Raw genomic sequence first — 26990 nt, 5'->3', positions numbered from 1 at the left:
TTGAATTTTTACTGTTGTTGTGAGTCCACAATTTATTTTACTTCTGTAGGATACTTAATCTAACTGTATATCAGAGGTGCTGTATTTTCTTTCTCCTTCAGTTAATGTTCAGAATAATAAAAATGATATGGGAAAATCGTTTGAAGCGTCTATTTATTTTAATGAGGCAAGGAAAATTTTTAGTCACTGATTGTAAATTTAGGAACTCAATTTCTGCTTATTAAAACACAATACAGGGGATGGGAAGGTGGCTCAGTGGTAGAGTACTTGCATTACATGCATGAGGCCCTGGGTTCGATTCCTCAGCACCACATAAGCAGAAAAGGCTGGAAGTGGCGCTGTGGTTCAAGTGGTAGAGCGCTAGCCTTGAGCTGAAGAGCTGAGGGATAGTGCCCAGGCCTAGAGTTCAGGCCCCACGAATGACAAAAACAAACCAACAAAAACCCCAAAATATAGTCTATATTTGGAACCCAAGTTGGTTCCCTCTCCTAACTTTCCTTTAAATTTCAAACTGGTGTTAAGATTCAGCCCCTTGGTAGGGTACTCTGTGATTCCATGTTGGCTTGGATACAGACATTTTTTTTTTGTTTTTCTGGTGTCAGAGCTTGAACCTCAAACCTCATGCTTGCTTGCTCTGCTAGCACCCTACCACAAGCTTTTAGCCCTGGACATAGAAACTTTGAAGCGTAGTTTCAAGGTGAAATTACAATAGGTGTACTGCTATTTTCTGTGCAACAGTAACCTAGTATTTCCATATGCCTAATGCCCAGATCTAAAAGTGCCATAACATTTTTCAAAAAAGACAACAAATCTAAATATGTAGGAGAACAATGGTCTCTAGTTGACCTCTCAAAGTATGAATTGAAGATGAGTCTATTAAATGATTAAACAGTCTCAGTTCTGTCTACTATATAACAAGATAACACAGACTGATGATTTATCAACAATAGGAATTTATTTCTCAAAATTCTGGAGGTTGAGAAATTCAAGATCAAGGTGCTGAGAAATTCATTGATGAGGGTCCCCATTTGGGTTCTACGATGGATATCTTCTGTGTCCTCTCACAGAAGAACAACAACATGTCTCTTTGGGCCTAATTTTATAAGGCACTAATTCCACTCAAGGACTCTACCTCTAAATACCATCAACATATGAATTTGGTGGTGGTGGTAAGGGATATCCTAGCAAATATAATTATGTCAAAGAGGGAAATTTATACTCCCTTTACAATGAAAATGAGTCTTAAGGGACTGGGAATGTGGTTCAGTGGTACAGTGCTTGCCTAGCATGCATGAAGCCCTAGGTTCGATTCCTCAGTACCTCATAAACAGAAAAGGCTGGAAGTGGTGCTGTGATTTAAGTGGTAGAGCTCTAGCCTTGAGCAAAATAGCAGCTCAGAGTTAGTGCCCAGGCCCTCAGTTCAAGCCCCAAGACTGCCCCAAATCATTAATATTTATGCAGTGAAAATATATCCCTTGACAGTAGTCATCATTTGGGATTGGGCTAAGTATATGGCAGCATAATCCTCTGAAAGAATAATACTGATATAAAATGGAGTAGTATGTAGAAAAGACGTTCTACTCATCCAGTCATGCCCGAAGTTTGCATACATTCCTGCATCTCTGCTCTTTCTACCTTTACCACTTTTAGTTTCTTCTCAATGAAACAGAGAGAAATTAAGAAACCCAAATGGTAGTAACAAACCCAATAAAGAAAGTTTCCAAGCTGGGCACTAGTACTCATGCATGTAATCTTAGCTATTCAGGAAGCAGGTATCTGAGGATCAAGGTTCAAAGCCAACCTGGGCAAGAAAAATCCATGAGGCTCTTATCTCCAATTACCCAGCAGAAAACCAGAAACGGTGCTGTGGCTCAAAGTGGTTGTGCTAGCCTTGAGCAAAAGGAGCACAGGAGAGTGTCCAGGCCCTGCCCCCCCACCAAAAAAAAGAACAAAAAGTTTCCAATGAAGCCCTTAATTTAAATAAGTCTGGCTAATTATCTACTTATTTTTTATCGGTGAAGATGATTGAACTCTGGGGCTGGCACTGTCCCTCTGCTCTTCAGCTCAGGGCTAGTGCTCTACCACTTGAGCCACAGCGCCATTTCCAGTTTCCTGGTGGTTTATTGGAGAGATTAGTCTCATGGGCTTTCCTGCCTGGGCTGGCTTTGAACCGTGATCCTCAGATCTCAGCCTCTTTAGTAGCTAGGATTATAATCGTGAGCCACCAGGGCCCAGCTTGATTATTATTACTTTGGCTCTACTGAGGACTGAATATTGAATGAAAGGTATTGCACTTTATCACTTAAGCCCATGCCCTAGCCCTAAAATGAAAACTTGAGTGCTTTAATCATTACCATAGTAGTAGTAAATATAGGTTTGTTGTCTTCTTTTTCCTTGAACCAAGTCTTGAAACTTCAAAGATGTGGTTTTCCAGAGCTTCAATGTATTTTATTTGTTGAGGAATGGATTTCACTGTTCTGTTTCATTTTCTGTTGGCTACTCTTCCAATATAAATTTAATCTTCATAAATAAAAAAAAGTCTTCATAGCAGCAAGTCTGTATCCATTACTGTGAAGTATATTTTCAAAGAACTCTGATGTTCCATCATGAATTATTCGGTCTCAAAGTAACTTCATTTGAAAATGTTTAATAAAGTTCATAGTTCTGTATTAAATATTAAAATTCAAGCCATTCTGTCATATAAATACAATTAGATGGTGAAATCTCACCACCTTCATGGCAGTCATCAAAAACCTTAAAAAACAAAAGTTTATATTCAAAATGAAGTTTTAAAATCTTTAAAATACTTTAAAAGTAGCATTTAAAATACTTTAAAAATAGTTTTAATTTAAAGCAGTATTTTTACAAAACTTTAAAAATAACTAGGGATTGTATTTAAGAACATGGTGTGTTAATGCCTGGTTTGTGATTATGCAATTAGTTAATGGTGGGGCCTGATCATGTTTGCCTGCCCACCAAACAAAAGGCTATCAGCAGGTATCATAGGAATATATAGTCTTACACATAGAAATGTTTCATATTTAGCTACCTTCATTCCTAAGAAGGAAACTAAACAGAATTTCCCCTGTTAACATTCTGTCTAGGACTTGAAACCAAGGAAAGAAAGACAGGTATAAGGAATATGGCATACAACAAAATATGGCATACTAGCAGCTCAAGAACATAATGCCACAAGGATTGAAATCTCTTGCTCTTTGGCAGCCTCAGTGCCTTCAGCATATGGTTGGCACTCTTAAATAGGATTTTATTTATTTATTTATTTTTAGGGGGGTCCAGTCATGGGGCCTGAACTCTGGGCCTGGGCGCTGTCCCTCAGCTCTTCAGCTCAAGGCTAACGCTCTACCACTTGAGCCACAGCGCCACTTCTGGCTTTTTTCTTTTTGCTTATGTGGTGTTGAGGAATTGAACCCAGGGCCTTATGCATACAGGCAAGTGCTCTACCACTGAACTACCTTCCCAGCCACTTAAATAGGATTTAATGGAACTGCTAAGGCATGCTGGGAAAAAGATTATCTGGGCTTAAATAAAGAGATAACTAAGCTGATGTTCTTAGGTTTTCTCAAGCCTAAGTCCCACCATCCCCCTTTTTAACTGATTTCAATTGAACCTGGGGCCTGTACATGCTAAGCATGCACTTTACTACTAAGCTGTACCCCTCAAACATAAGTTCCCTTGTTCATTAGGGGAAATAACACCATTAGTTCCAAGGACATATGGAGGTTCAAATGAGACAACATAAAACTCATTAAAAACATGCCTAGCCCATAGTAGGTTTTCAAATCTTATTTTTGTCTCTAGCCCTTATCTAAGTGTCCATTTTAAGGCCATGAGCAGAAACTGCCGATGTCTTTAACCTGATTATTTTGAGTTTGAGGTAATATTTGTTCCTTAGGGAACATGGAGGTTTGAGTAACTGTTGGTCAATCCCAAGAATCTGGGAAATCAACTATGTTGCTCTGTCTAGGTGGCATTTGAGCCTGGTAGTAGTCAAGGGTGAAATGAAGCTGTTTTAACGTACCGGGCAGAGACCACAGGGTGCCCGGACCAAACCCGTAGGTAGGAGGATTGGATTGACGGCCCTGTACAGTTTCATGTGTCCATCTACACTGCCAACTGTGCCTTCTTTTGCAGCAATGATAGTCATCTCCACTTTCCCATCATAAATGAGTGTATTCAGGATGGTTTCAATGTCCTCCATGGACAACTCTACCTAAGAAAGGACAAAGGAAAGATGCATAAAGGATAAGGAAATCCTTTTGTACAATGTTATAAGCAGCAAAGTTCTTCTATGAAATGGAGAAGTAATGTGCTAGAGAGATTAATAAAAAATACAAAAAGAGCTGGGTGCTGGTGGCCCACGTCTATAATTCCTAGCAACTCAGGAGGCTGAGATCTGAGGACCATGATTCAAAGCTAGCCCGGGAAGGAAAGTCCATGAGACTCTTTATCTCCAATTAACCACCAGAAAACCAGAAGAAGAGCTGTGGTTCAAGTGTAGAGTGCTAGCCTTGAGCTGAAGAGCTCAGGGACAGTGCCCAGGCCCAGAGTTCAAGCCCCATGACCAAAAAAAAAAAAAAAAAGTACAAGGTAAACAATGGTCTGCTGAAATGCGAGGAGCAGAAGGCTAACTTTTTGCTCAATGTGACACATTCTGATGTCATAATTTTAGGAAAAATCTAGATCTCACAAAGTAACATTTCTTTGGCAAGAATTTGACAGATTCTTTTTTTTTTTTTTGTCAGTCGTGGGGCTTGAACTCTGGGCCTGGGCGCTGTCCCTCAGCTCTTCAGCTCAAGGCGAGCGCTCTACCACTTGAGCTACAGCGCCACTTGACAGATTCTTAAAATGCTTTAACAGAAAGATACTTTAGACATCAAACAGTCCAAGTTCCTATTCCTTTATAAATGAGAAATTTAGAGCTCAGGAAATAAAAAAGATATGTCCAATTGCCAATGTGGCTACTTTTCTGATGATTAAAATCATCAATGTTCTCATGTGTAAGTCTTCAAAAGAATGCTGCCAATACCAATAAAAACTGATGGTATGGCTGATATTTTGCACACATACTTAACTATGCATATGTGAGTCAAGAACTTGTTAGGACAGACTTTGGGTGGTGAAATGTACTGCCAGTTCTATACTCTGTTGCTCTTATGTTCCAAGCTCAACAATATTTACCAATGTCATGGAATAATGGCTGCCTTTACTAAGACTAAGACAGTGTTTTCCCAAAGTGACTAGTGCAGAAAATTCACAGCTCTCACCCGAAAGAGGTCTAGGTCAAATATGCTGGGTATTCATTGTAATCTGTGTCTATATGAAGAACAGGTTTTACATGGAAGGTAAGAAAGAAAGTTCTGACCTTACTGATCCCTAATTCACAGATATATTTCCACACTTCATGGGAGGAAGCAAATGAGCTATTTCTTTGTATCATTGGATTCTGCTTACTTTCTCGTGCTGTTTCTGCCTGTAAGGGATGAAACATAAAAGATCTAAGCAAGAATGTTAGTCAATGCTTTTGTAGTTGTTGTAGATCCTGGGGCTTGAACTCAGGGCCTGGGCACTGTCCCTGAGCTTCTTTTGCTCAAGGCTAGTACTCTACCACTTGAGCCACAGTGCCACTTCCGGCTTTTTCTGTTTATGTGGTACTGAGAAATCAAACCCAGGGCAAGCACTCTACCACTAAGCCACATTCCCAGCCTAGTCAATGCTTTCTGAATACAATTTTTTTTGGGGGGTCAGTTGTGGGGCTGGAACTCTGGGCTTGGACGCTATCCCTCAGCTCTTCAGCTCAAGGCAAGCAATCTACTGCTCAAGCCACAGCGCCACTTCCGGTTTTCTAGTGGTTTATTGGAGATAAGAGTCTCACAGACTTTCCTGCCCGGGCTGGCTTTGAACTGTGATCCTCAGTCTCAGCTTCCTGAGTAGCTAGGATTACAGGCGTGAGCCACGGATGCCTGGCTCTGAATACAATTTATACGGAAACAAACCAACAGCAAAACATACTCTGTTTAGTAAAAATTGCTATCTTCATAAAGTATTACACACAAGATCAAGAATCTTTTATGAATCACATAAAAGAAAGGTTTTCTTAACTCTGTCTCACCTTGGATTGTAGAAATTTGAAACACTGTTGGTTAAGCACCTCTACAAATTCAGATTCAAAATCCTGGTCACTGTACCAGGCACCACCAGTCACAGACCGATCTGGCTGCAGGTTGTACAGCATATATACTTTCTTTTTGGAGGCCTAGGAAAAAAGGGGCACAGTTCATGTATTTTTAATGATTTTTTAAAATGACATACTTTTTAAAGTAAGAATTCTTATTTTAAATTCTTATTTTAAAAAGTTTCACATGTACAGAATTATTAGAAACACAACTTGGAAGACCATCTGGCATGCCTAAATATTTTGGGGAACAGGAGGTGCATATTTCCTTTGTCTTTCTTAGGCTGCCTACATATTAAAAAAAACCTACACAAGAATTATTACAAATATGTGGAGAAAGTTCCCAAACTTGTGTTGGTGTCTACAGTGAGGGCAGTCCTGAAAGGGGGTAAAACTGCCTTTAACTTGTGTCAGAATTACATTGCTGCCAGCATGCCACTTCACTTTCATAAAATGTTTAAGTCTAATACACTGTATAGTTAGGATTGGAATGGTTAACAAGGATTCTGAAGGGAAAAAACTTCCTAACTCAGAAAAGTACTTATGTACATTCCTTTTTACAGGACAGCACCTTATTCCTCTACCTGCTTCACTCAGGTTGTTTTCTTACATTCTGTAATACATTTAGTTCCTTGTTTTATTGTACCCTGGGATCTGCCTAATTCCTAAATGATTTTATAAAATTTAATGCACATTAAAATTACTCTTTGTGCTATCAATTACTATAGTTTTGGGGGTTTTATTGTTGGTGGTTTTGTAGTGGGTCTTGAATTTGGAGCCTGGGTGCTATACCTGAGCTCTTTTGTTCAAGGCTAACTCTCTACCACCTTGAGCCACAGCACCACTTATGGTTTTCTTGTGATAAACTGGATTTCGTGTGGTGAATTGGTAGTGTCTCCTGCTTGGGCTGGCTTTGAACCATGATACTCATATCTTAGCCTCCTGAGTAGCTAGGATTACAGGCGTGAGCCACCAGTGCCCAGCTATTTTCTATAATTTTGATACATGTTTAATGCAAGCTTGTATCATATAGAACAGTTTTGCTGCCCCTAAAATATCTCCCATGCTTCTCTTATTCAACTTCTCCCTACTCCCATGCCGATACCTTGGTAACCACTTAGCTTATCACTGTGTCTGCAGTCTTGCTAGAATTCCACAAAGTTAGATAGGTTTTTGGAGTGTAGAGTATGTAGCCTTTTCAGAGTGGCTTCTTTCACTGAGCAATATGAATTAAAGATTTTCCATGTCTTTTTAGGATAGCAACTCATTTCTTTACACCAGTAAACATTCCAGTTTGGTTAGAAAGATAAGAAACACCAATATAGTATAGGAGACACTACAGGTATCCAGGACAGACACTACCAAAAGATCCAGGGAAGGCATCTATCTCTGACTTGCTCACTAAGGATCCCAAGCACCCAGAGTATGTGCCTAGAACACACCACTAGCTATATGCTGAATATATATGCTAACACATGTTAGAATAAAGTAAACTTGATCTCACAGTATAAAAACTAGGAAAAGTGTTCTTCAAAATGAGTTCACTGAAGAAGTTTTAGTTTGGAATGGGTAAGACATCAATTAGGCAGTGAAAAAATAGTATCTCCAACTCAGGTTAATAGGTGTGTATGCACATGTGTGCTCAGCGCAGCGGACACTTAACACACTGGTTTGGGGCTTGAAATTCAGGTCCCTGGCCAGTGTGAGCTAATTTTTAGGATTAGAATGGTTCCTTGATGGGGAAAAAACTTTTTTTTGTTTTTTTGGGGCTTGAACTCTGGGCCTAGGCACTGTCCCTTGGCTCTTCAGCTCAAGGCTAGTGTTCTTCCACTTGAGCCATAGCACCACTTCTGGTTTTCTGGTGGTTAATTGGAGATAAGAGTCTCATGGACTTTTCTGCCCAGGCTTTGAACCCTGATCCTCAGATCTCAACTTCCCGAGCAGCTAGGATTATAGGCATGAACCACAAGGGCCCAGCTGGAAAAAACTTCTCAACTTCAGAAAAGTGCTTTTTTAAAAGTCCTTTTTTGGGAGCAGTTGCTTTAAATCATAGCATAGACTGAAGAATAAAACCCTGAAGTACACTTATAACAACATATATAAGGAAAATTACTCACTGCTACAGACTTAACAGCTTTGATAAGCTTTTTACTTTCCAAATTCTTTAGAATTTTGTTGATTTCTGTTAATGGCAAGTTGCTTTTGTATCGAATATCTCTGCTCCATATTCCTATGGGAAATTAAAACAAGTTGAAGTACAATGTGTGTTTCTATTCATTACCTATATCTCATTCTAAATAATCAAAATAAATTGACAGCAAACCCTTTAGAAAAAAAAACAAATTTATGTAATAATGTTAGGAAATTTAAGGAACGTAGAGGAAAAAGAAACCTTTTTAAAAAACATTCATTGTTCTGTTAACAAAGATAGTAAATAAGCCATACACTTTATATTAGAACTAGAAATTTCTAGGAATCTCATTCAGGCACCTTTTTAAAAACATGAAAAGAAGCTGGGCACTGGTGGTATGCGCCTGTAATTCTAGCTACTCAGGAGGCTGAGATCTGAGGATCACGGTTCAAAGCCAGCCCAGGCAGGAAAGACCGTGAGACTCTTATGTCCAATAAACCGCTCAGAAAATCATAAGTGGCTTAGTGGCTCAAGTGGTAGAGTTCTGGCCTTGAGCTGAAGAGCTGAGGTGACAGCATTCAGGCCCAGAGATTGGCCCCATGACTGACAAAACAAAACAAAACATGAAAAGGACATTTTTATACTGGGGGGAAAAAACATGAATACTGTTGAATTTTAACGTATTTTCCATCCATTCCTTACACTAATCACTAGTTTCTTTTTCTTTTCTTTTTTTTTTGCTGGTTGCGAGGCTTGAACTGTGGGCCTGGGCTCTGTCCCTCAGCATTTCAGCTCAAGGCTAGTGCTCTACCACTTGAGCTACAGCATCACTTCTGGTTTTCTGGTTTATTAGAGGTAAGAGTCTCATGGACTTTCCTACTTGGGCTGGCTTTGAACTGCAATCCTCAGATCTCAGCCTCCTGAGTAGGTAGGATTATAGGCATAAGCCACTGATACCCAGCTTCATTGATAGTTTCTGATCATTTTCATTTTATTTTATTTTTTTGGAGTCCGGTTGTGGGGCCTGAACTCTGGGCCTGGGCGCTGTCCCTCAGCTCTTCAGCTCAAGGCTAGCGCTCTACCACTTGAGCCGCAGCACCACTTCCAGCTTTTTTCTTTTTGCTTATGTGGTGCTAAGGAATCAAACCCAGGGCCTCAGGCATAAAAGGCGAGTGCTCTACCACTGAGCCACCTTCCCAGCCCCTCATTTTCATTTTAATTTGGGTCAAGTCAACTGCCACCTCTCTGAAAAAAAAATTTTTTTAAGCTGAATGTTTGAATATATATCCATTATTTATATCACATTACATTGTAAAATTAAAAAAAAATATTTCTGGCTTTTTTTTTTTTTTTTTTGTGGGTCGTGGAACCTGAACTCTGGGCCTGGGCACTGTCCCTCAGCTCTTCAGCTCAAGGCTAGCACTCTACCACTTGAGCCAAAACGCCACTTTCAGCTTTTTCTGCTTATGTGGTGCTGAGGAATTGAACCCAGGGCCTCATGCATACAAGGCAAGCACTCTACCAATGAGCCACCTTCCCAGCCTATTGTTCATTTTTGTAGCTACTAAAAACTAATTGTGGGAAGACATGATTATTCTTTCAAAGAGAAAATAAATATTACATGTGGAAAAAAAGGTAAATAAAAATATTCTGCTTAGTTAAGCATGCTGGAAAACATCTAGAATATAGATAACATAATCAGCACTTGAGAGATGGAGGCAGGTAGACCTAGTCAAGACCAGCCTAGGTTGGGAAGGTGGCTCAGTAGTAGAGTGCTTGACTTGCATGCATGAAGCCCTGAGTTCAATTCCTCAGCACCACATAAGCAGAAAAAGCTGGAAGTGGCATTTTGGCTCAAGTGGTAGAACACTAGCCTTGAGTGGAAGAGCTGAGAGACAGTGCCTATGCCCAGAATTCAGGTCCCATGACTGACCAAAAGAAAAAAAGACTAGCCTAGGTTAGTAAGATCTTGTCTCAGAAAACAAATGACAATAACTAAAATTTTTGCTTTCTTTTTTTTCCAGTGTAGTACTGTTTTTGTTGTTGTTGTTGTCAGTCATGGGGCTTGAACTCTGGGCCTAGGCCCTGTCCCTGAGCTCTTCAGCTCAAGGCATGCACTCTACCATTTGAGCCTCGGCAACACTTCGTTTTCTGGTGGCTCAAAAGATAAAAGACTTTCCTGCCTAGGCTGGCTTTGAACTACAATTCTCATATCTCAGCCTCTTAAGTAGCTAGGATTATATGTGTGAGCCATGGGCACCTGGCTGTAGGACTGTTTTTGGAATGTTAATTTAGCCAGGTACCAGTGGCTCACACCTATAATTCTAGTTACTCAGGAGGCTGAGATCTGAGGATTGTGGTTCAAAGCCAGCTTGGGTAGGAAACCCCATGAGACTCTTATCTCCAATAAACTACCAAAAAAAAATAAAAGCCAGAAGTGGCGCTTTGGCTCAAGTGGTAGAGTGCTTGCCTTGAACAGCATGCTCAGGAACAGCATGCAGGGACAAAGTGCATGCCCAGAATTCAAGCCCTAGAACTGGTAAAAAAAAAAAAAAAAAAAGAACACTAATTCACTGTAAAATACACTTAATTATACAATTTCAAATAATATTTTTACAAGCCATTGTCAGTGACACAAATAGATCCTAAGGCATATTAGCTACAATCTTTTTTTTTTTGGTCGGTTGTGGGGCTTGAACTCTGCGCCTGGACATTGTCCCTCAGCTCTTCAGCTCAAAGCTAGCACTCTACCACTTGAGCCACAGTGCCACTTGGTTTTCTGAGTGGTTTATTGGAGATAAGAGTCTCATGGACTTTCCTGCCTGGGCTGGCTTTGAAACACGATCCTCAGATCTCAGCCTCCTGAGTAGCTAGGATTAAAGGTGTGAGCTACCAGCACAGGCTTAACTACAATCTTGATAGCAGTGTGAGTGTGTGTGTGTGTGTGTGTGTGTGTGTGTGTGTGTGCGCGTGCACCAATCAATACTAGAGCTTCAACTCAGGGCCAATCACAAATTTCACTCACTTTTTCACTCAGGACTGGTGCTCTACTACTTGAGCCACAACTCTACTTCCAGCTTTTTGGTTATTAACTGGAGGCAAGAGTCTCATGGAGATTCCTGCCCAGACTGTTTTTTTGTTTTTGTTTTAATATTTTTTTGTGTGTTGGTCCTGCAGTTGGAACTCAGGGCCTAGGCACTGACCTTGAGATTTTTTTTCCTCAATGCTGGCACTCTAACACATTAGACACAACTACTAGCTTTCTGGTGGTTAACTGCAAATAATAGTCTCATGGACTTTCCTGCCAGGACTGGCTTTGAACAGCAGTCCTCAGATCTCAGCCTCCTGAGTAGCTAGGATTACTGGCATGAGTCAGACACTGGCTCCAGGCTGGCTTTGAACCTTTACCCTAGCATCCTGAGTAGCCAGTAACAGCCAGTGCCTAGCTTGTTTGGTTATTTTAGCATGGTGCAAGCTGTTCTCAATATCGTGATCTTCTAGCTTCAGCCTTTCAAGTATTAGGATTATAGGCATGTATTATCACATTCAGCTTGATACGGTTCTTCAAGAGGGATAGGAAGGGAAGTGTAACTATTGAAGAACATATATCAAAACACTGTCATGCTGCAGTATGCATCCTCTGGTCTTTGCAAAACCAGAGATGTCATTATCCACAATTTACAGGTAAGATGAAAAAACTAAGGCTCACAAAGCTTAAGTAATTTGTTCAAGGTCATCACTTTGGTTTGAAAGTTTCCCCATATTTCATGGTTTGGAAATATAATCTTCAGTCATATATTAATGTTTTTTGAGAAGTAGAATAAATGCCTGTTAGAAAAAAATGAACTTTTTTTTCTGTCAATCATGGGCCTTAAACTCAGAGCCTGGGCACTATCTCTGAGCTTTTTTGCTCAAGGTTAGTGCTCTACCACTTTGAGTCACACCTTTACTTCTGTTTTTTTGGTGGTTAAGTGGAAATAAGAGTCTCAGAGACTTTCCTGCCCAGGCTGGCTCTGAACTCTAATTCTCAAATCTAAGCCTCCTAAGTGACTAGGATTTTAGCCACCAGTGCCCAGTGAAAAATGATCTTTTGTACAATACATAGTTCATGCCCTGCATATGCAAGGTCCTTCAATCTCTAGTACTGCAACAAACAAAAACTTCCAAAAGAAAAGTTTCTCTGCTGGCTTGCTTTGTCTCACTGTGATAACCTGTGCCATCTTGTGACTCTTCAAAGAATCCCTACTAGCAAGAAGGATTTAACAAGATTCTTCTAATATTCTAAGAAATACTTTCTTTTATAAAACCACCCAGTCTGTGATAGTTACAGCATCAGAAAACAGGCTAAGGTAGCTGTATAGCTAAAAAAAAAAAAAAAAAAAGTGAGAATTAAAAAAAAAAAAACTTTAAGTTTTAAATAAATGTGGCTTAGAACCGTTTAATTCCCCCATCTTCCTCACAGAAACAATGACATTACTCCTATGTATCCTTCAAGCACATGTATTTTTTTTTTTTTTGGGGGGGGAGGTCTGGTCGTGGGGCCTGAACTCTGGGCCTGGGTACTGTCCCTCAGCTCTTCAGCTCAAGGCTAGCGCTCTACCACTTGAGCCACAGCGCCACTTCCGGCTTTTTTCTTTTTGCTTATGAGGTGCTGGGGAATCGAACCCAGGGACTCAGGCATGCAAGGCAAGCGCTCTGCCACTGAGCCACCTTCCCAGCCCAAGCACATGTATTTTTATAAGTGTATGTTTTATTCCTTTCCTTCCTATTTTATACAAATGCTACAGCACTAAGTTTTACTCTGGATAGCTGGGATCTTGTTATATCTCGACCCCAAACCAATGTGTTTTCTGCTCCATTCTTCACAAGCTTACCTTTATTTCCTGCATCTTCTATGATTTGATATACTAGTTTTTCTTGGTTATCTGATCCCTTCATTTTCCTGCAGAGGAATGAAGCAGACTTTAAGAAGAAAGGGGGTATAGGATGTACAAAAATCTAAATGACTACTTAAAGAAATTATCAAAGCCAGCATATTAACTTATTTACCAAAAGAAGGGCTTACCTTAAAAAGAATGAGACAGAGCTGTGTGTATCAACATGAAAAGATGTCCAAGATATAGTAAGTGAAAAAAATAAGTTATAAGACAATATGGACAGCAGGATCCCATTTTTGTTTTTAAAAAAAAGATTATATATGAATGTACAATATATAAATATAGAATCATTTATGAGTTTAAATATACAAGAAAGGATACATATCTCATTTTTTAAAAGAGTGGTTACTCTGGGAAATGAAATATATGACAGAAAGCAAGAATGATATACAAGACAAATTTATACTCTCTCTCTCTCTCTCCCTTTTTCCCTTTTTCTCTATCTTTCTCTCTTCCTTCCTTCTTTCCTTTTCCTTCTCCCCTCCCTCTCCCTCTCTCTCTTTCTCTCTTTTTTTAACTCAGAGCCTAGGCTCTGTCCCTTAGCTTTTTTACTCAAGGCTAGCACTACCACTGGAGCCGAAGTTCTACTTCCAGCTTTTTTCTGGTTAATTAGAGATAAGAGTCTCATGGTCTTTTCTGCTTGGGCTGGTTTTGAACCTCTATCTCCAGATCTCATCCTCCTGAGTAGCTTGGATTACAAGGATGAGCCACTGGCACCTGGCTTTTTTGTTTGCTTTTTGTTTTTGAGACAAAGTTTCACTATATAGACAAGACTTCCCTCAAACTTTTGACCCTTTTGACCCTTTTGCTTGAGTGAGAGGAATGCACCACCATACCTGGCTACACTGTGCAATTCTGCATTACCTTTTTTCCTAACACATACATTACAATTATGATAATTAAGGCTTTATTAAAAGAAAAAAATAGTTGCTTACCCAGCATTCTGAGAGTCCTTTATTCTATATAAAAGACCAGTATTACTCCTTAAGAGATCCAATTGACCCTAAATAATTTTAAAAACAGAAAATAAGATGTCAATTATAAGGTACATAAATTCTAATAACAAATGTTACTGTATTCTTTAATATTTTTACTATGCAGACTAAAATTTATTTGTCAGCTCTCCACTTGAGACTTAGCTTTCTGTCACATGAATTTCTGTGGGTTTTTTTGGGCCAGATATGAGGCTTGAACTATGGTCCTGGGCATTGTTTCTGAGCTCTTCAACTCAAGGCTAGTGCTCTACCACTTCAGCCACAGTACCACTTCCAGTTTTCTGGTGGTTAATTGGAGATATGAGTCTCATTGACTTTCCTGCCCAGCCTGGCTTTGAACTGCGATCCTCAGATCTCAGCCTTCTGAGTAGCTAGGATTAAAGGCGTAAGCCATTAGTGCCCAGCTTGTCACATGTATTTTTAAAAACTTAACTATTTCAATATATTTAAAATACTAGTATTAATAATTTCCCAAGGGCTGGGAATGTTGTGTAGTGGTAGAGTACTTGTCTAGCATACAAGAAGCCTTGGGTTAGATTCCTCTTTACCACATAAACAGAAAAAGCCAGAAGTAGTGCTGTGGCTCAAATGGTAGGGTGCTAACCTTGAGTAAAAAGAACCTTAGGGACAATGCCCAGGCCCTGAGTTCAAGCCCAGGACTGGCAAAAAAAAACATAACAAAACAAAAAACCCCACAAAACAACGTCTCATATGCTGTATCCTAGGTTAGTTATATGGCTAATACCTAAGGAATTTTCCAAAAGCAGATTTTGAACAATACATAAAAATCAATACTCAAATCTAAATCTGCATCATATAATACAAATATAAAAGTAAAACTTGTAAAATTAAAAAGTTCGGATAAAGGGTAAACGTGTGGTCCGTACCACAATGACTAAATAAAATTATGAGGTTAACAATAATATTTAATGATGTACAACTGTATTTATTTATTTGGTGTTGATCTGAGCCTGAACTCAGGTCTTCAAGTTCTCACTGGGCTTTGTTTTCAAGGTTGGTGCTTAATTACTTGAGCCATAGCTCCACTTCCAGCTTTTTGCTGGTTAACTGGAAATAAGAGTCTCATGGGCTTTCACACCCAGGCTGACTTCGAACCATGATCCTCAGATATCAGCCTCCTTAGTGCCTAGGATTACAGGTGTGAGGCACCAGTGCCTAGCTTTATGCATAATTTTATTGTGCTATATGAAATTTGGCAGAAATATCAAGAAATGAATAAACGCTTATGGTAGTATTCCCTTATATAATGAACCAAAAGTAAAATAAAGTATGTTCTGACATACTTCTGAATTGCCTTAGGACATCAAGAGAACCTGGATGCCTGTACCATTGGACTTCAGGTCATTCTGGGAAACTGTGAATGGGAGGGGCCCCATTCCTATATTTAACATTGGAAAATTAGTCTTAGGTATTTACTTACATACCAGATGAACTATGACACTTCCTTCCCTCCCCTCGGCCCCATCAGGTGGCAAGGTGGGACCAGAAAACTAAATTTAGAGGCTCCATCTCTCACTTAAATTGGTACAATGAAGTTAGCCATCACAACTACAAGGTAACACTATATTAGAAATGACAGGACGTAGTTGGAATTCATCTTACCATAGACAACAGTCTATTGATGGCCACTGCCCGTTGTTGGGCTTCTATATGAGGCATTTCATTCTGAATTACTTGATCTGTGATTCCATGTGGGAACTGGTGGCATAATTCTATAATTCTAGAAACAAAGATATTAATAACAATGTGTTTGCTTGTTACAAAGAGTAGAGTTAAATGTTAAAGCTGCGACATCAATTTTCTCTGCTGGAATAAGAACAACGTTAGGCCACTAGTCGGTCAGCAGGAAACAAGGGCAAACATTTCCGGTGGGAAGCCAAAACTTAATGATAATTCCCTATAACTGGGGGCTGTTTGGGGAAGGAATTACCTTTATCAAGTAAATCCAAGTCTTCTTAAAAATCAACAAATGTATTAGTCATAATAGCTTGGCAAAGTTGAGGTCATTTAAAATATTGTGATAATCTATAAACAGCAGTGTAGTAGTAACAGCACACATAATATTAAAGAAGCTACAGGATAATTAGTGAAATGATTTGGCTTAAAGTTGCTTTGTAATCACAAACTGAGCCCTGATCCGTCCAGCGTCCAGTCCTGAGTTCCTTTAATGAGTGATAGAGTAACCCTGGATTACAGGTAGTAACCTACTACTTATGGATACTACTTGTTTCTCCCTTAGAAAGGGAGAACCTTATTACGACAAAGCCAATTACAAAAGTTGCAAGCTTTCAAATGGGGTATGCATACAGAACCCGGCTCCCTCGTGCTCCCCCCACTAGTTCCAGCCTCTCCCTTAGGAAAGGAGTCCCGTAGGGCCTGCAGGGGCCTGCAGGAGGCCGCCTGCAGGGAACAGGGGTGGAGGCCATCTGGAGTCAAAAACGGAGCCTCAATGATTCACCTGTTTTCAATTTCGACCGGATCGGCGTCAGGGGGCTGCACCTTCACCTTCACCTCAGCCATAGCGCTCAGTTCCCGGATCTGAAGGAAGAAACTAACCCCGGAACCACGGGAGGCCACAAACTACAAGCTGGGAAGCGGGTCCTTCTCCTTCGCGTCGCAGAGGGTCCTTCCTTGTCTGTCGGCGTGGGGCGTCCAATCCTTGCCTGCTGCATCCCACTCACTACAGCTCCAAAATGTTGTGATTCAGAAATTTCAGCATATGATGAACGAATAAACTTGTGTTCTTCATTCTCATTAGGTAGGCGCTCCACCTTCTAGTGTTTTTCAAATTCTGTGAAGGCATATTCTTGGATGCCTATAGTAAAGCCACGGGAAAGGTTAGCCTAGCTGGTCCCAGAGACAGGGGCGGGGCTAGTTGCTAGGAATCTGATTTTCCCGCCAATCATCTGCTCAGCTTCCAGTAGGCGGGGCAAATCTTGCGGCGTCTGTGGTAACCGGGCTGTGAAGAAGGGAAGAGGCCTGAAGCGGTCAGAGGTGGGTGACTGGGTGGCGAGCTGCGGTGACCTTGCTGGGGGTGGTTTAAGGGGCTGGGGACGCAGTTGATTTCTTGTTGCATTTGGGGGAGAGAGAGGAGGGCCTCTTTCGCTCCAGCCGTAAGGAAGCAGGCCTGACAGCCCAGCGGGGGTGAGAACTAGACGGGCTCTGGTCCCAGGAGCATGGCGGTGGTCCAGGAGGAGGGCGTTGGGTCGTGGGTGATGGGTTTCCACTAATTGCGCGCGGCAATTTGCGTTTAGATAAGCCTTTTCCTCCAACCCCTTTGTGTGAGGTCACACCAGCATCCCAAGGGCAGTCACTAGTCCCTGCGCTGAGAATTCGTCTCTCTCTCACTGTATTTATTTAGAATTGTCAGCTATTTTTTATTTGAATTGCCCTTCACTTGAATGGAAATACGATTATGGCCAAGTTCCCCCACGTTCAGCCTCACTTCTGTAGGATCAAATGTTGCCCTATCAGTATCTGCAGTTTATATTATTGGCCCTTGATCAAGAATTATCCAACAAGGTATTGAGTTCACCTCTTTGATTTAGTTCTCTCAATTTCCAGACTACAGTCTGGCCAAACTCAAACCACAAACATGCTCAGAGCAACACGAGAACTGCAAGAACTAAAATAAAAACGTCTATAAATAGCCTAGTTGCCCAATCACAAATTGATAGATAAGTTTATATAAATCATAGAAAATTATTCAATGTAAAATGAGAATGACAATACCACACTATTAAAGTATCCATAATTGTTGACGTTTGAAAAGGCAATACAGCAATATAAATGGCTGCTGTACTAACGTGGAGTTAGGGTTGTTCCCCTCCCCCAACCTGAGACCTATGCATTAAAAATTAGGATACCTTTCCAAAATGAAAGACCAGAAAGGTCTCCCTAGTGGTGATTATTTACGAATACAGTAGGTAGAATCGAAAGCTTGTTTGTTGCACACTATATCTGTGCCAACTACCTTTCCACTGAAAATTAAGACTCCAATTCTTCTAAAGTGTCTGCAATTTTTCAGCACTAAACTCACTGTGTTGGAAAAGGCAGGGTATGGACCCAAAGCTTTCCCAAAGGAGTTGGCTGCAAATGAACATTTCCTGCTGTATACATAGCCTTATTATCTCTTGTGTGATGCCTTTACCTGAGGGGATAAGTTCCCACCTGAGGTGACTTGCCAAGATAGAACTGTAGCTGGAGGCAGGGAAGGGTAATACTGATCCAAGGAAACAGATCAGAGCAATCATGGTAGTCTCTGTCTGCCTATTTCTTTTATTACCCATTCAAAGTAACTCCGTTTCCCCCATTTCATTTATTCTTTCTTTCTTAGGAAAGAAAGAGACTAGGGAAACCCCCATATAAGGCCTCACAAGCAAAAATATAATAGTTATATCAATTAAAATGGAATAGTTGTAGGTAGTGTATTAACAATATCCTTTTTACATTTTATTAGATTTTCTGCATTTAAATAGGTGCTGTGGCTCTATAGTTTTTGTGTTGGGATATAGGTGCATGAAGGGATTTATTTTTATCTGTTTTTCTATGAAAGGGGAGAATATGACTGCTGGTTCAGTGTGTGTCCCTCAGATCATACCACTGCGAGTTCCTCAGCCTGGAAAAGCTAACCATGAAATTGATAACAATACTCTTTTGGAAATGAAATCAGGTAGGAATAACATATATTGGAACATAGTTGAAACAGTCTTAATTTACCTTAGCCTAGGTAAGATGTCCAGAAGCCCACATTTTCCCAAGATGCTGGGATAATAAATTTGATGGACTAATAGAGACTTTCCAGTGTGACAGGTTAGAGATTGAATCACTATTTGGTTAATTTCTAGTGAACTTGAGCATCTTTCTGAGTCTTCGTGTCCTCATGCTAAGATAGGGCTAATTATATCTACCACTTAGAGCCACTGAGGATTGAATGAGCTGGTATATACTGGTATATGTGAGTTGATAAACTAAGTAAATTGGGCATATGTGAGGTTCATAGTGGCAAGCGCATAGTAAAAAAAAAATCTTAATGTCTTAATACAAAAGTAGAGCAATGGATGTGTTTCCTGATAATATTTATTCTGCAAAATATTTTTCTTTTTTTCTTTTCTTTTTTTTTTTTTTGTCAGTCGTGGGGCTTGAACTCGGGTTGGGCGTTGTCCCTGTGCTCTTCAGCTCAAGGCGAACACTTGAGCTACAGTGCCACTTCCTATTCTTCAAAATCTTGGGCTGGGAAGGTGGCTCAGTGGTAGAGTGCTTGCCTTGCATGCCTGAGGCTCTGGGTTCAATTCCTCAGCACCACATAATCAGGAAAAAAAAAAAGCCGGAAGTGGCACTGTGGCTCAAGTGGTAGAGCGCTAGCCTTGAGTTGAAGAGCTGAGGGACAGCACCCAGGCCCAGAGTTCAAGCCTCACGACCGGACCCAAAAAACAAAATCTTAAATATACTTACCTACGTATAACACACATGATCAATACTGACTGAGATTTCAATTCTATATCCAATGTCTATTTTTTATTTGAATATATGTAATACTTTATGGATTTGCATGCTAATCATCTCTATAATAATTCCAATTGTAGTTTGTGTGCTGGTGGAGCACAATATTTTATCTGAATTGAATGTAAATAAACTACTTAACTACATTTGTAGGATAACCCCTTCACTTCCTAGACCATGAATTCCAACTCAGAATATGCATCATTATGGTATGTCCTCCTAATACGATTTTTTTTTTTGTCGGTTGTGGGGCTTGAACTCTGGGCCTGGGTGCTGTCCCTCAGCTCTTCAGCTCAAGGCAAGTGCTCTACCACTTGAGCCACAGCACCACCTTCGGTGGTTATAACCACCATTTTCTGGCCATTTATTGGAGATAAGAGTCTCATAGCCTTCTCTGCGGACTGGCTTTGAACTGTGATCCTCAGGTCTCAGCCTCCTGGGTAGTTAGGATTACAGGCATGAGACACCAAGCACAGCTTCCTAATATGATTTTTAAAAAGAAAAATTTTAATGTATGTGTTTATAATTCAGGGAAAGTTGGATGATTGTTGACAAATAATGATTTGAAGGACAGGGGATCCAAATTCTTTAACATCTAAATATCAGATGCACAGAGATCCCACGATTCAATACTAAAAAAATAACCTGATGGAAGACTGGGCAAAGGATATGAAAAGACATTTCATAGGAAACAAACTATAAATGTCTCTTACATGAATAAAACAGGGCTGGAGGAGTGACTCAAACTCTAGAGTGTCTGCATAACAATTGTAAAGGCCTGAGTTCAAACCCCAGAACTGCCAATAAATAAAGAAGTAAATGAAAGTATGTTTCTATGCATCCTTTACCTGCTTTGTAGGTGTACCATATCTCCTCCTTTCACACCATAATACTTATCACTTGCAAGAGGAACTTATTTATTTACTGTTTGTGTATTCTTCAAATGTAAACTCTATGAGAGCAGGGAATGTGGTCATGTGTGTGTCCTCAGTGTAATAAATGTAATAATCAAATAGAAACTATCATTGACTCAGATACCTGACCTATAGCTATTATTTCAGGGACTTGATACTTTAGTGTTAATTACAGTTATCCTGTTGTGGATTTTTCAGATACCCCAGATGTCAATATATATTATACCCTGGATGGCAGCAAACCTGAGTTTCTGAAGAGAATTGGTTATGGTGAAAATAATACATTTAAGTATACAAAACCCATTACTTTGCCTGATGGGAAAATACAGGTTAAAGCTATTGCAGTCTCTAAGTAAGTTGATCAAACTGATTAGTAATAGCTTGCTTTAACTTTATTTAGTTCATCCTATGATATCAGTGCTGCATTAGAAGGGCACATGAATTTTTCTTTAATTTTAGCGTATGTATTCACTTTTCTGTTTTATGTGCTTTTTGCTGAAGTATACTGTAAGGTGCACAAATTATAAGCCACAGTTCAAAAGATATAATGTATATTGATAATATTTTTATTTTATATTTCACACTGGTGATCTGGGATGGAAAAACCTTTCTAGGGTTGGAGACCTCTAAGGATCTTTATGTGGCTCTGAAGTAGGAAATCACTGTGTTTAGAGATAGTTCTTTTATGACCTACAACTACCTCCATCATTTTCTTGTTGATTTTGTTTGATTTAACTGTCCTTTAAAACTACTCTCATTTCAACTTGGTGGGCATGAGCCACTTCATTTTTCCTTTATTCTCTTTGTGCTACTTGGGGACTTTCCCTCATTTTCAAATATAGAAATCACTTAATTTAAAAACATTTATCATATATTATAGATTTTTGAAAAGTCTTAAATATCTAGGAAATGATAGAGGAAAAAGGTGAGTTTGGCCACATTCTGGGAATATCTTTAAGTTGCAAATCAAATGTCTCACTGGCCCAGGTACTTTGAAAAGATTCTCTAGGCTCTCTCTCCTAGCTGAACTATTTATTGCATGTATTTTGGGGTGGATCTACAACTTTTACACTGATAACTGCTTTGACATCTTTACACAAATTAAACTAACAACCCATTTATACATGACATATTCTTTATTAAACAGAAAATTCTATATAGTTTATTTAATAGAAAAGTATTTTCTCGCTTGCCAAGACACTTGTATCAAACCATTTTTTTTTTTTTGTCGGTCGTGGGGCTTGAACTCTGGGCTTGGGCGCTGTCCTTGTGCTCTTCAGCTCAAGATGAGCGCTCTACCACTTGAGCCATAGCACCACTTCCAGTTTTCTAGCAGTTTATTGGAGATAAAAGTCTCACGAACTTTCCTGCCCGGGCTGGCTTTGGACTGCAATCCTCAGATATCAGCCTGCTGAGTAGCTAGGATTACAGGTGTGAGCCACCGGTGCCGGGCAAAACAAACCATTTTAATTATTAAGAATTAAGAAGCTAGCCAGATGTCAGTGGCTCATGCCTATAATCCTAGCTACTCAGGAAACTGAGATCTCAAGATGATGGTTCAAAGCCCTGGCAGGAAGTCCATGAGACTATCTCCAGTTAACCACCAAAAATCTGCAAGTGGAGCTATGGTTTACATGGTAGAGTACTAGACTTGAGCAACAAAGGCTCAGGAACAGCACCCAGGCCCTGAGTTCAAGCCCCAGGACCAGCACACACACACAAATTATAGAATAGAAATAGTTAAAACATAATGAATTAAGTAGTTATGTTAAGGAACTTTAGGGTCTTTTAAATTGATAATCACTATTTCTTTGAATCTTTTTTTAACAGCCTTTCTGTCTGTCTGTTCTCTCTCTTTCTCTTTATCTCTCATGATAATCCAGAGATTGCAGACAGAGTGGAATTGTAACAAAAGTGTTTCAAGTGGGTTATGAACCACCAAAGATAGTTTCTTCTGAAGATGACATTGAAAATGTTCTCAAAGATTCTTCAAAGCAGGCAAGTAATGAAACTATATATATATATATATATATATATATATATATATATATATATATAGTTTCACTGTGTACTTGTTTCCTTCATTCTGAGTGACCTATGTTTGCTTTCATTACATTACCTCTGCTCACAATAAATCAGGTCCGTATAGTTGAAGTCCGTTTCAAACCTTGCAAAGTATCTTCACTGATTTGCTGTTTTTTGGTCAAGTTTTCCTCCATCCTGAAGATTACAATTCTAACCCAGCATCACTACCCATATACCAGCATCTTTAGTGACTTTTATCTACTGAAGAAAGCAGAAACGTTTAGCTTTTTAGCTAGGTGATCAGTTTTTGTCCTTGGTCAGTTGAGTCTGTGACTCCACACATATACATAAGCTCCAGCTAAACTGAGTACTCTGCTCTCTTGCTGCACTGGGGCTTCTCCTTTACAAAAATGCTTTGAGCATTTGGTTTCGTATCAGCTTTCCCCATCAATTGTAAGGCCTAGAGCAGAGGGCATGCTGTAATAATACTCACAATTTTGCACAGGGGAAAGTGGGAAAGGTGGTTAAGTATATGTTTGGAGAATAGAATCGTAAGACTCATAGAGGTCCCCAGTGGTCATAGACTCCTATTATGTTTAAAAGTAATCCCCAAATATATACAAAACTTCCCCTTTGCAGAGTCAATCTGACCTAATGATATTTGAAACAATCCCTGGGTTCTCAGCATCAGTGAGATAGATCCAAAAAGCAGGATGAGAAGATAGGCTAGCCTATTGGAAGGCATCCAATCAAGAGGGTGAGACATGAGGATCTTGGGAGTGATCCCTGAAGAAGTTTTGTGGGAATGTCTCTGAAACCCACTGGTAGCCAGAAAAATCAGAGATGAGGGTATAAAACTAAGTCATTGGGCATAGACATGAGATCCGGCTTTAGTGTGATTGTGAAGACAGCCAGCAGAGATGTACATCTACTGGTGCTCAGGTTGGAATCAGATATAAAGGATAAAGTCCATAGGGAAGAAAGTCCAGAAAGAATAATGTTTCAGAACTGTGTGTGGGCAAGTAGCGTATATGAGTCCTATTTTGGTCTGACTCCACACTATCTATAGATCTGGTGACTCCGTGATATTACTGCCTCCAATGATTATGATATCCTCCTATATGTGCTACAATCTGCCTCCTGCCTTTACCACTTGATATGTGCCCAGATATGCTGCTAATCAAGTAACATAAAGCCAAGTTATGTGTTGCTCTATATTTCTATGAGAAAATGAAATACAGGTCACTGTAAAAATTTCTGTAAACTCTTTCAAGTAAGAAATGTACACCATGGTTGGGTGTGGTGGCTCATGCCTGTAATCCTAGCTACTCAAGAGGCTAAGATCTGAGGACTGAGGTTCAAAGGCAGCCCTGGGAGGAAAGGCCGTGAGACTCTTATAAACCACTCAGAAAACCAGAAGTGGTGCTGTGGCTCAAATGGTAGAGCATTACTGACGTTGAGCTGAAGAGCTGAGGGACAGCGCACAGGCCCAGAGTTCAAGCCCCATGACCAGGGAAAAAAGAAAAAGAAAAGGAAAAGAAATATACACCATGACATTGTCTCTATCCTGTGACTTGGAATTTTTACATTCTAAATGGGTACAAGTCAACTGATACTCAGTGTATTCTTTCCTAGGAATTGAAAAATGGATTTGATGGATCAAAACTAAGGAAGAAATACAAGAATTCTGAGAATAAATCTAGTTGGAATGTTAACCTTAGAAAGTTTCCAGGTATGATCTGATAGAATGAAGGTAAGATTTCATGTTCTAAACTCACTCAACAGGCTCATGTACGTTCACTGCATATTTTCTTATCTGCAGAAGTTGGACTAAGAAAGCACTGCAAAGTAGGCTGTGATATGAGATTTTGTGCTGTTCTTGCTAACAGCTTAAGACCATGATGTACAACAAAGTTGGGTCTTATTGATTAATTGTATTGAGTGAGACCATATTTCAGGAAATCAAAATAAAAAGTGTTTGAGAGAAGGGTGAAGTTTGGTGAAATTTAAATGAAAGTAGAGTTTTGATTATCTCAAAGCAAAGTTAGGGTATGTATGAAAGGGTTATATCAGATATGGACTGAGGTTCATTTACACAGTAACTATAAAATACACATGAAGTGCTGGGAATGTGGCTTAGTGGTAGAGTGCTTTCCTATCATGCATGAGGTCCTGAGTTCGATTCCTCGGTATGACATAAACAAAAAAAGCCAGACGTTGTGCCGTGGCCCAAATGATAGAGTGATAGCCTTGAGCAAAAGAAGCTCAGGGAAAGTGCCCAGGCCCTGAATTCAAGTCCCAGGACTGGCAAAAAAAAATTTTGGACTTTCCTGCCCAGGCTGGCTTTGAACTGTGATCCTCAGACCTCAGCCTCCTGAGGAGCTAGTATTACAGGCATGAGCCACCAGCGCCCAGCAACTAATAGGATTTTTTTTTCTAGTTGTGGGGCTTGAACTCTGGGCCTGGGTGCTGTCCCTTTGCTCTTCAGCTCAAGGCTAGAGTTCTACCACTTGAGCTACAATGCCACTTCTGGTTTTTTTGGTGGTTTATTGGAGATAAGAGTTTCAGGGACTTTCCTGCCCGGGCTGGCTTTGAACCTCCATCCTCAGATCTCAGCTTCCTGAGTAGCTAAGATTACAGACGTGAGCCACTAGCACCTGGCAACTAATAGGATTTTTTTTTTTTTTGGTCTGGTCGTGGGGTCTGAACTCTGGGCCTGAGCGCTGTCCCTCAGCTCTTCAGCCAAGGCTAGTGCTCTACCACTTGAGCCACAGCGGCACTTCCGGGTTTTTTTTTTCTTTTTGCTTATGTGGTGCTGAGGAATCGAACCCAGGGCCTCAGGCATGCAAGGCAAGCGCTCTACCACTGAGCCTACTTCCCAGCCCCTAATTCTTTGTGTTCTTTTTTTTTTTTTTTTTTAGTCGGTCATGGGGCTTGAACTGTGGGCCTGAGCACTGTCCCTCAGCTCTTCAGCTCAAGGCAAGCACTCTATCACTTGAGCCACAGCACCACTTCCACTAATAGGATTTTTAAAAGCAGTTTCTGATAATCTATGAGGTTAGAGAATAGAATTTCTTAGTTGTAAGCAATAGTCACTCAAAAAAAAGTATTGGTGGGCTGGGAAGGTGGCTCAGTGGTAGAGCGCTTGCCTTGCATGCATGAGGCCCTGGGTTCGATTCCTCAGCACCACATAAGCAAAAAGTAAAAAGCCGGAAGTGGCGCTGTGACTCAAGTGGTAGAGCACTAGCCTTGAGTTGAAGAGCTGAGGGACAGCTCCCAGGCCCAGAGTTCAGGCCCCACAACCGGACCCCCCCCCAAAAAAAAAAAAAAAGTATTGGTTAGGTACAGTGGCTCATATGTATAATCTGAGCTACTTGGGAAGGAGGCAGAGATTGAGAGGAACACAGTTCAAGGCCAGCCTCAGCAAAAATTAGTTTCCCACCTCAGACTATATACAAATATGTACTGGGCACCAGTGGCTCCTGCCTATAATCCTAGCTACTCAAGAAGGTTCATGAGACTCTTTTGTACGTGTATATTGGTTTTGGAGCTTGAACTCAGAGCATGGGTACTGTTCCTGACCTTCTTTTGCTCAAGGCTCTGCCACCTGAACCACAGCTCTGCTTCTGGCTTTTTTGTAGTTTAGTGGAGATAAGATTCTCACAAACTTTCCTACCTCAGCTGGCTTTAAACCATGATCCTCAGATCTCAGTTTCCTCAGTAACTAGTGGCCAGTAACACCAGCAGCCAGATTTGTGAGACTCTTATCTCCAATTAACCAGTGAAAAGCTGAAAGTGGAACTGTGGCTCAAGTGGTACAATGCTAGCCTTGAGCACAAAAGCTCAGGCCCTAAGATCAAGAGACCAGCACCAACCCCCCATGTATATATGTATTTATATATGTATATGTATTAGTATATATGTGTTATATAATATATAAATTATATACTATATGTAGGTATATATACATATGTGTTATATATAACATATACCTACATATAACATACAATATATTATATATACAATATTACATATTATACATTATATATGTTACGTTATATTATAATATATAATATTATATGTCATATATTATAATATATTACATATTATTATTTATTTTATTATTTTATATTATATATTATACAATATATAACATAACATATAATATATTATAATATAATAAATATACTAATATAGTATATTAGTATAATATATTATGTATATATAATATACATATATCTATACACACACATATATATATAAAACAAATGT

At 39.8% G+C, this 26990-nt stretch overlaps 2 protein-coding genes and 1 non-coding gene across 3 annotated transcripts in view; 2 read left to right on the top strand and 1 right to left on the bottom strand.

Moving 5' to 3' along the window:
- Positions 1-2671: 2671 nt before the first annotated feature.
- Positions 2672-16862, bottom strand: Polr3f (RNA polymerase III subunit F). Its single transcript, XM_042666531.1, has 9 exons — positions 16736-16862; positions 15880-15997; positions 14197-14264; positions 13199-13266; positions 8311-8423; positions 6131-6274; positions 5384-5491; positions 4040-4231; positions 2672-2754 (listed from the first exon to the last, which is right to left on the bottom strand). The coding sequence occupies exons 1-9, from the start codon at positions 16795-16797 to the stop codon at positions 2677-2679; spliced, it is 951 nt and encodes a 316-aa protein (XP_042522465.1). The 5' UTR covers positions 16798-16862; the 3' UTR covers positions 2672-2676.
- On the top strand, positions 6365-6489 carry LOC122096161. Its single transcript, XR_006145256.1, has one exon. It is a non-coding gene; the product is annotated as a small nucleolar RNA SNORA67 (small nucleolar RNA).
- Positions 16863-17217: 355 nt separating the features above from the next.
- The window catches only part of Dzank1 (double zinc ribbon and ankyrin repeat domains 1), a 54095-nt gene continuing 44322 nt past the window's right edge, over positions 17218-26990 (top strand). Inside the window, exons 1-5 of the mRNA XM_042666530.1 lie at positions 17218-17271; positions 18833-18949; positions 20892-21045; positions 22577-22691; positions 24354-24450. Of these exons, the coding sequence (XP_042522464.1) occupies positions 18841-18949; positions 20892-21045; positions 22577-22691; positions 24354-24450 (475 nt within the window). The 5' untranslated portion in view covers positions 17218-17271; positions 18833-18840. The remainder of the gene's footprint in view (positions 17272-18832; positions 18950-20891; positions 21046-22576; positions 22692-24353; positions 24451-26990) is intronic.

The sequence above is a fragment of the Dipodomys spectabilis genome, unplaced genomic scaffold (assembly GCF_019054845.1).
Source record: "Dipodomys spectabilis isolate Male_0828 unplaced genomic scaffold, ASM1905484v1 ptg000365l, whole genome shotgun sequence".
Classification (NCBI taxonomy): domain Eukaryota; kingdom Metazoa; phylum Chordata; class Mammalia; order Rodentia; family Heteromyidae; genus Dipodomys; species Dipodomys spectabilis.
The sequence above is the reverse complement of the archived record's forward strand: the minus strand, read 5'-3'. Positions and strand labels throughout refer to the sequence as shown.

Bases quoted from the DNA above. Each gene is read 5' to 3' on its own strand.
- Polr3f (XM_042666531.1), bottom strand. From the start codon at position 16,797: ATGGCTGAGGTGAAGGTGAAGGTGCAGCCCCCTGACGCCGATCCGGTC. The intron at 8,424-13,198 runs GTAAGCTTGTGA...AATTTCCCATAG, and splicing joins AGAAGATGCAGGAAATAAAG to GAATATGGAGCAGAGATATT. The intron at 2,755-4,039 runs GTACGTTAAAAC...TTGTTTTTTAAG, and splicing joins CACCCTGTGGTCTCTGCCCG to GTTTTTGATGACTGCCATGA.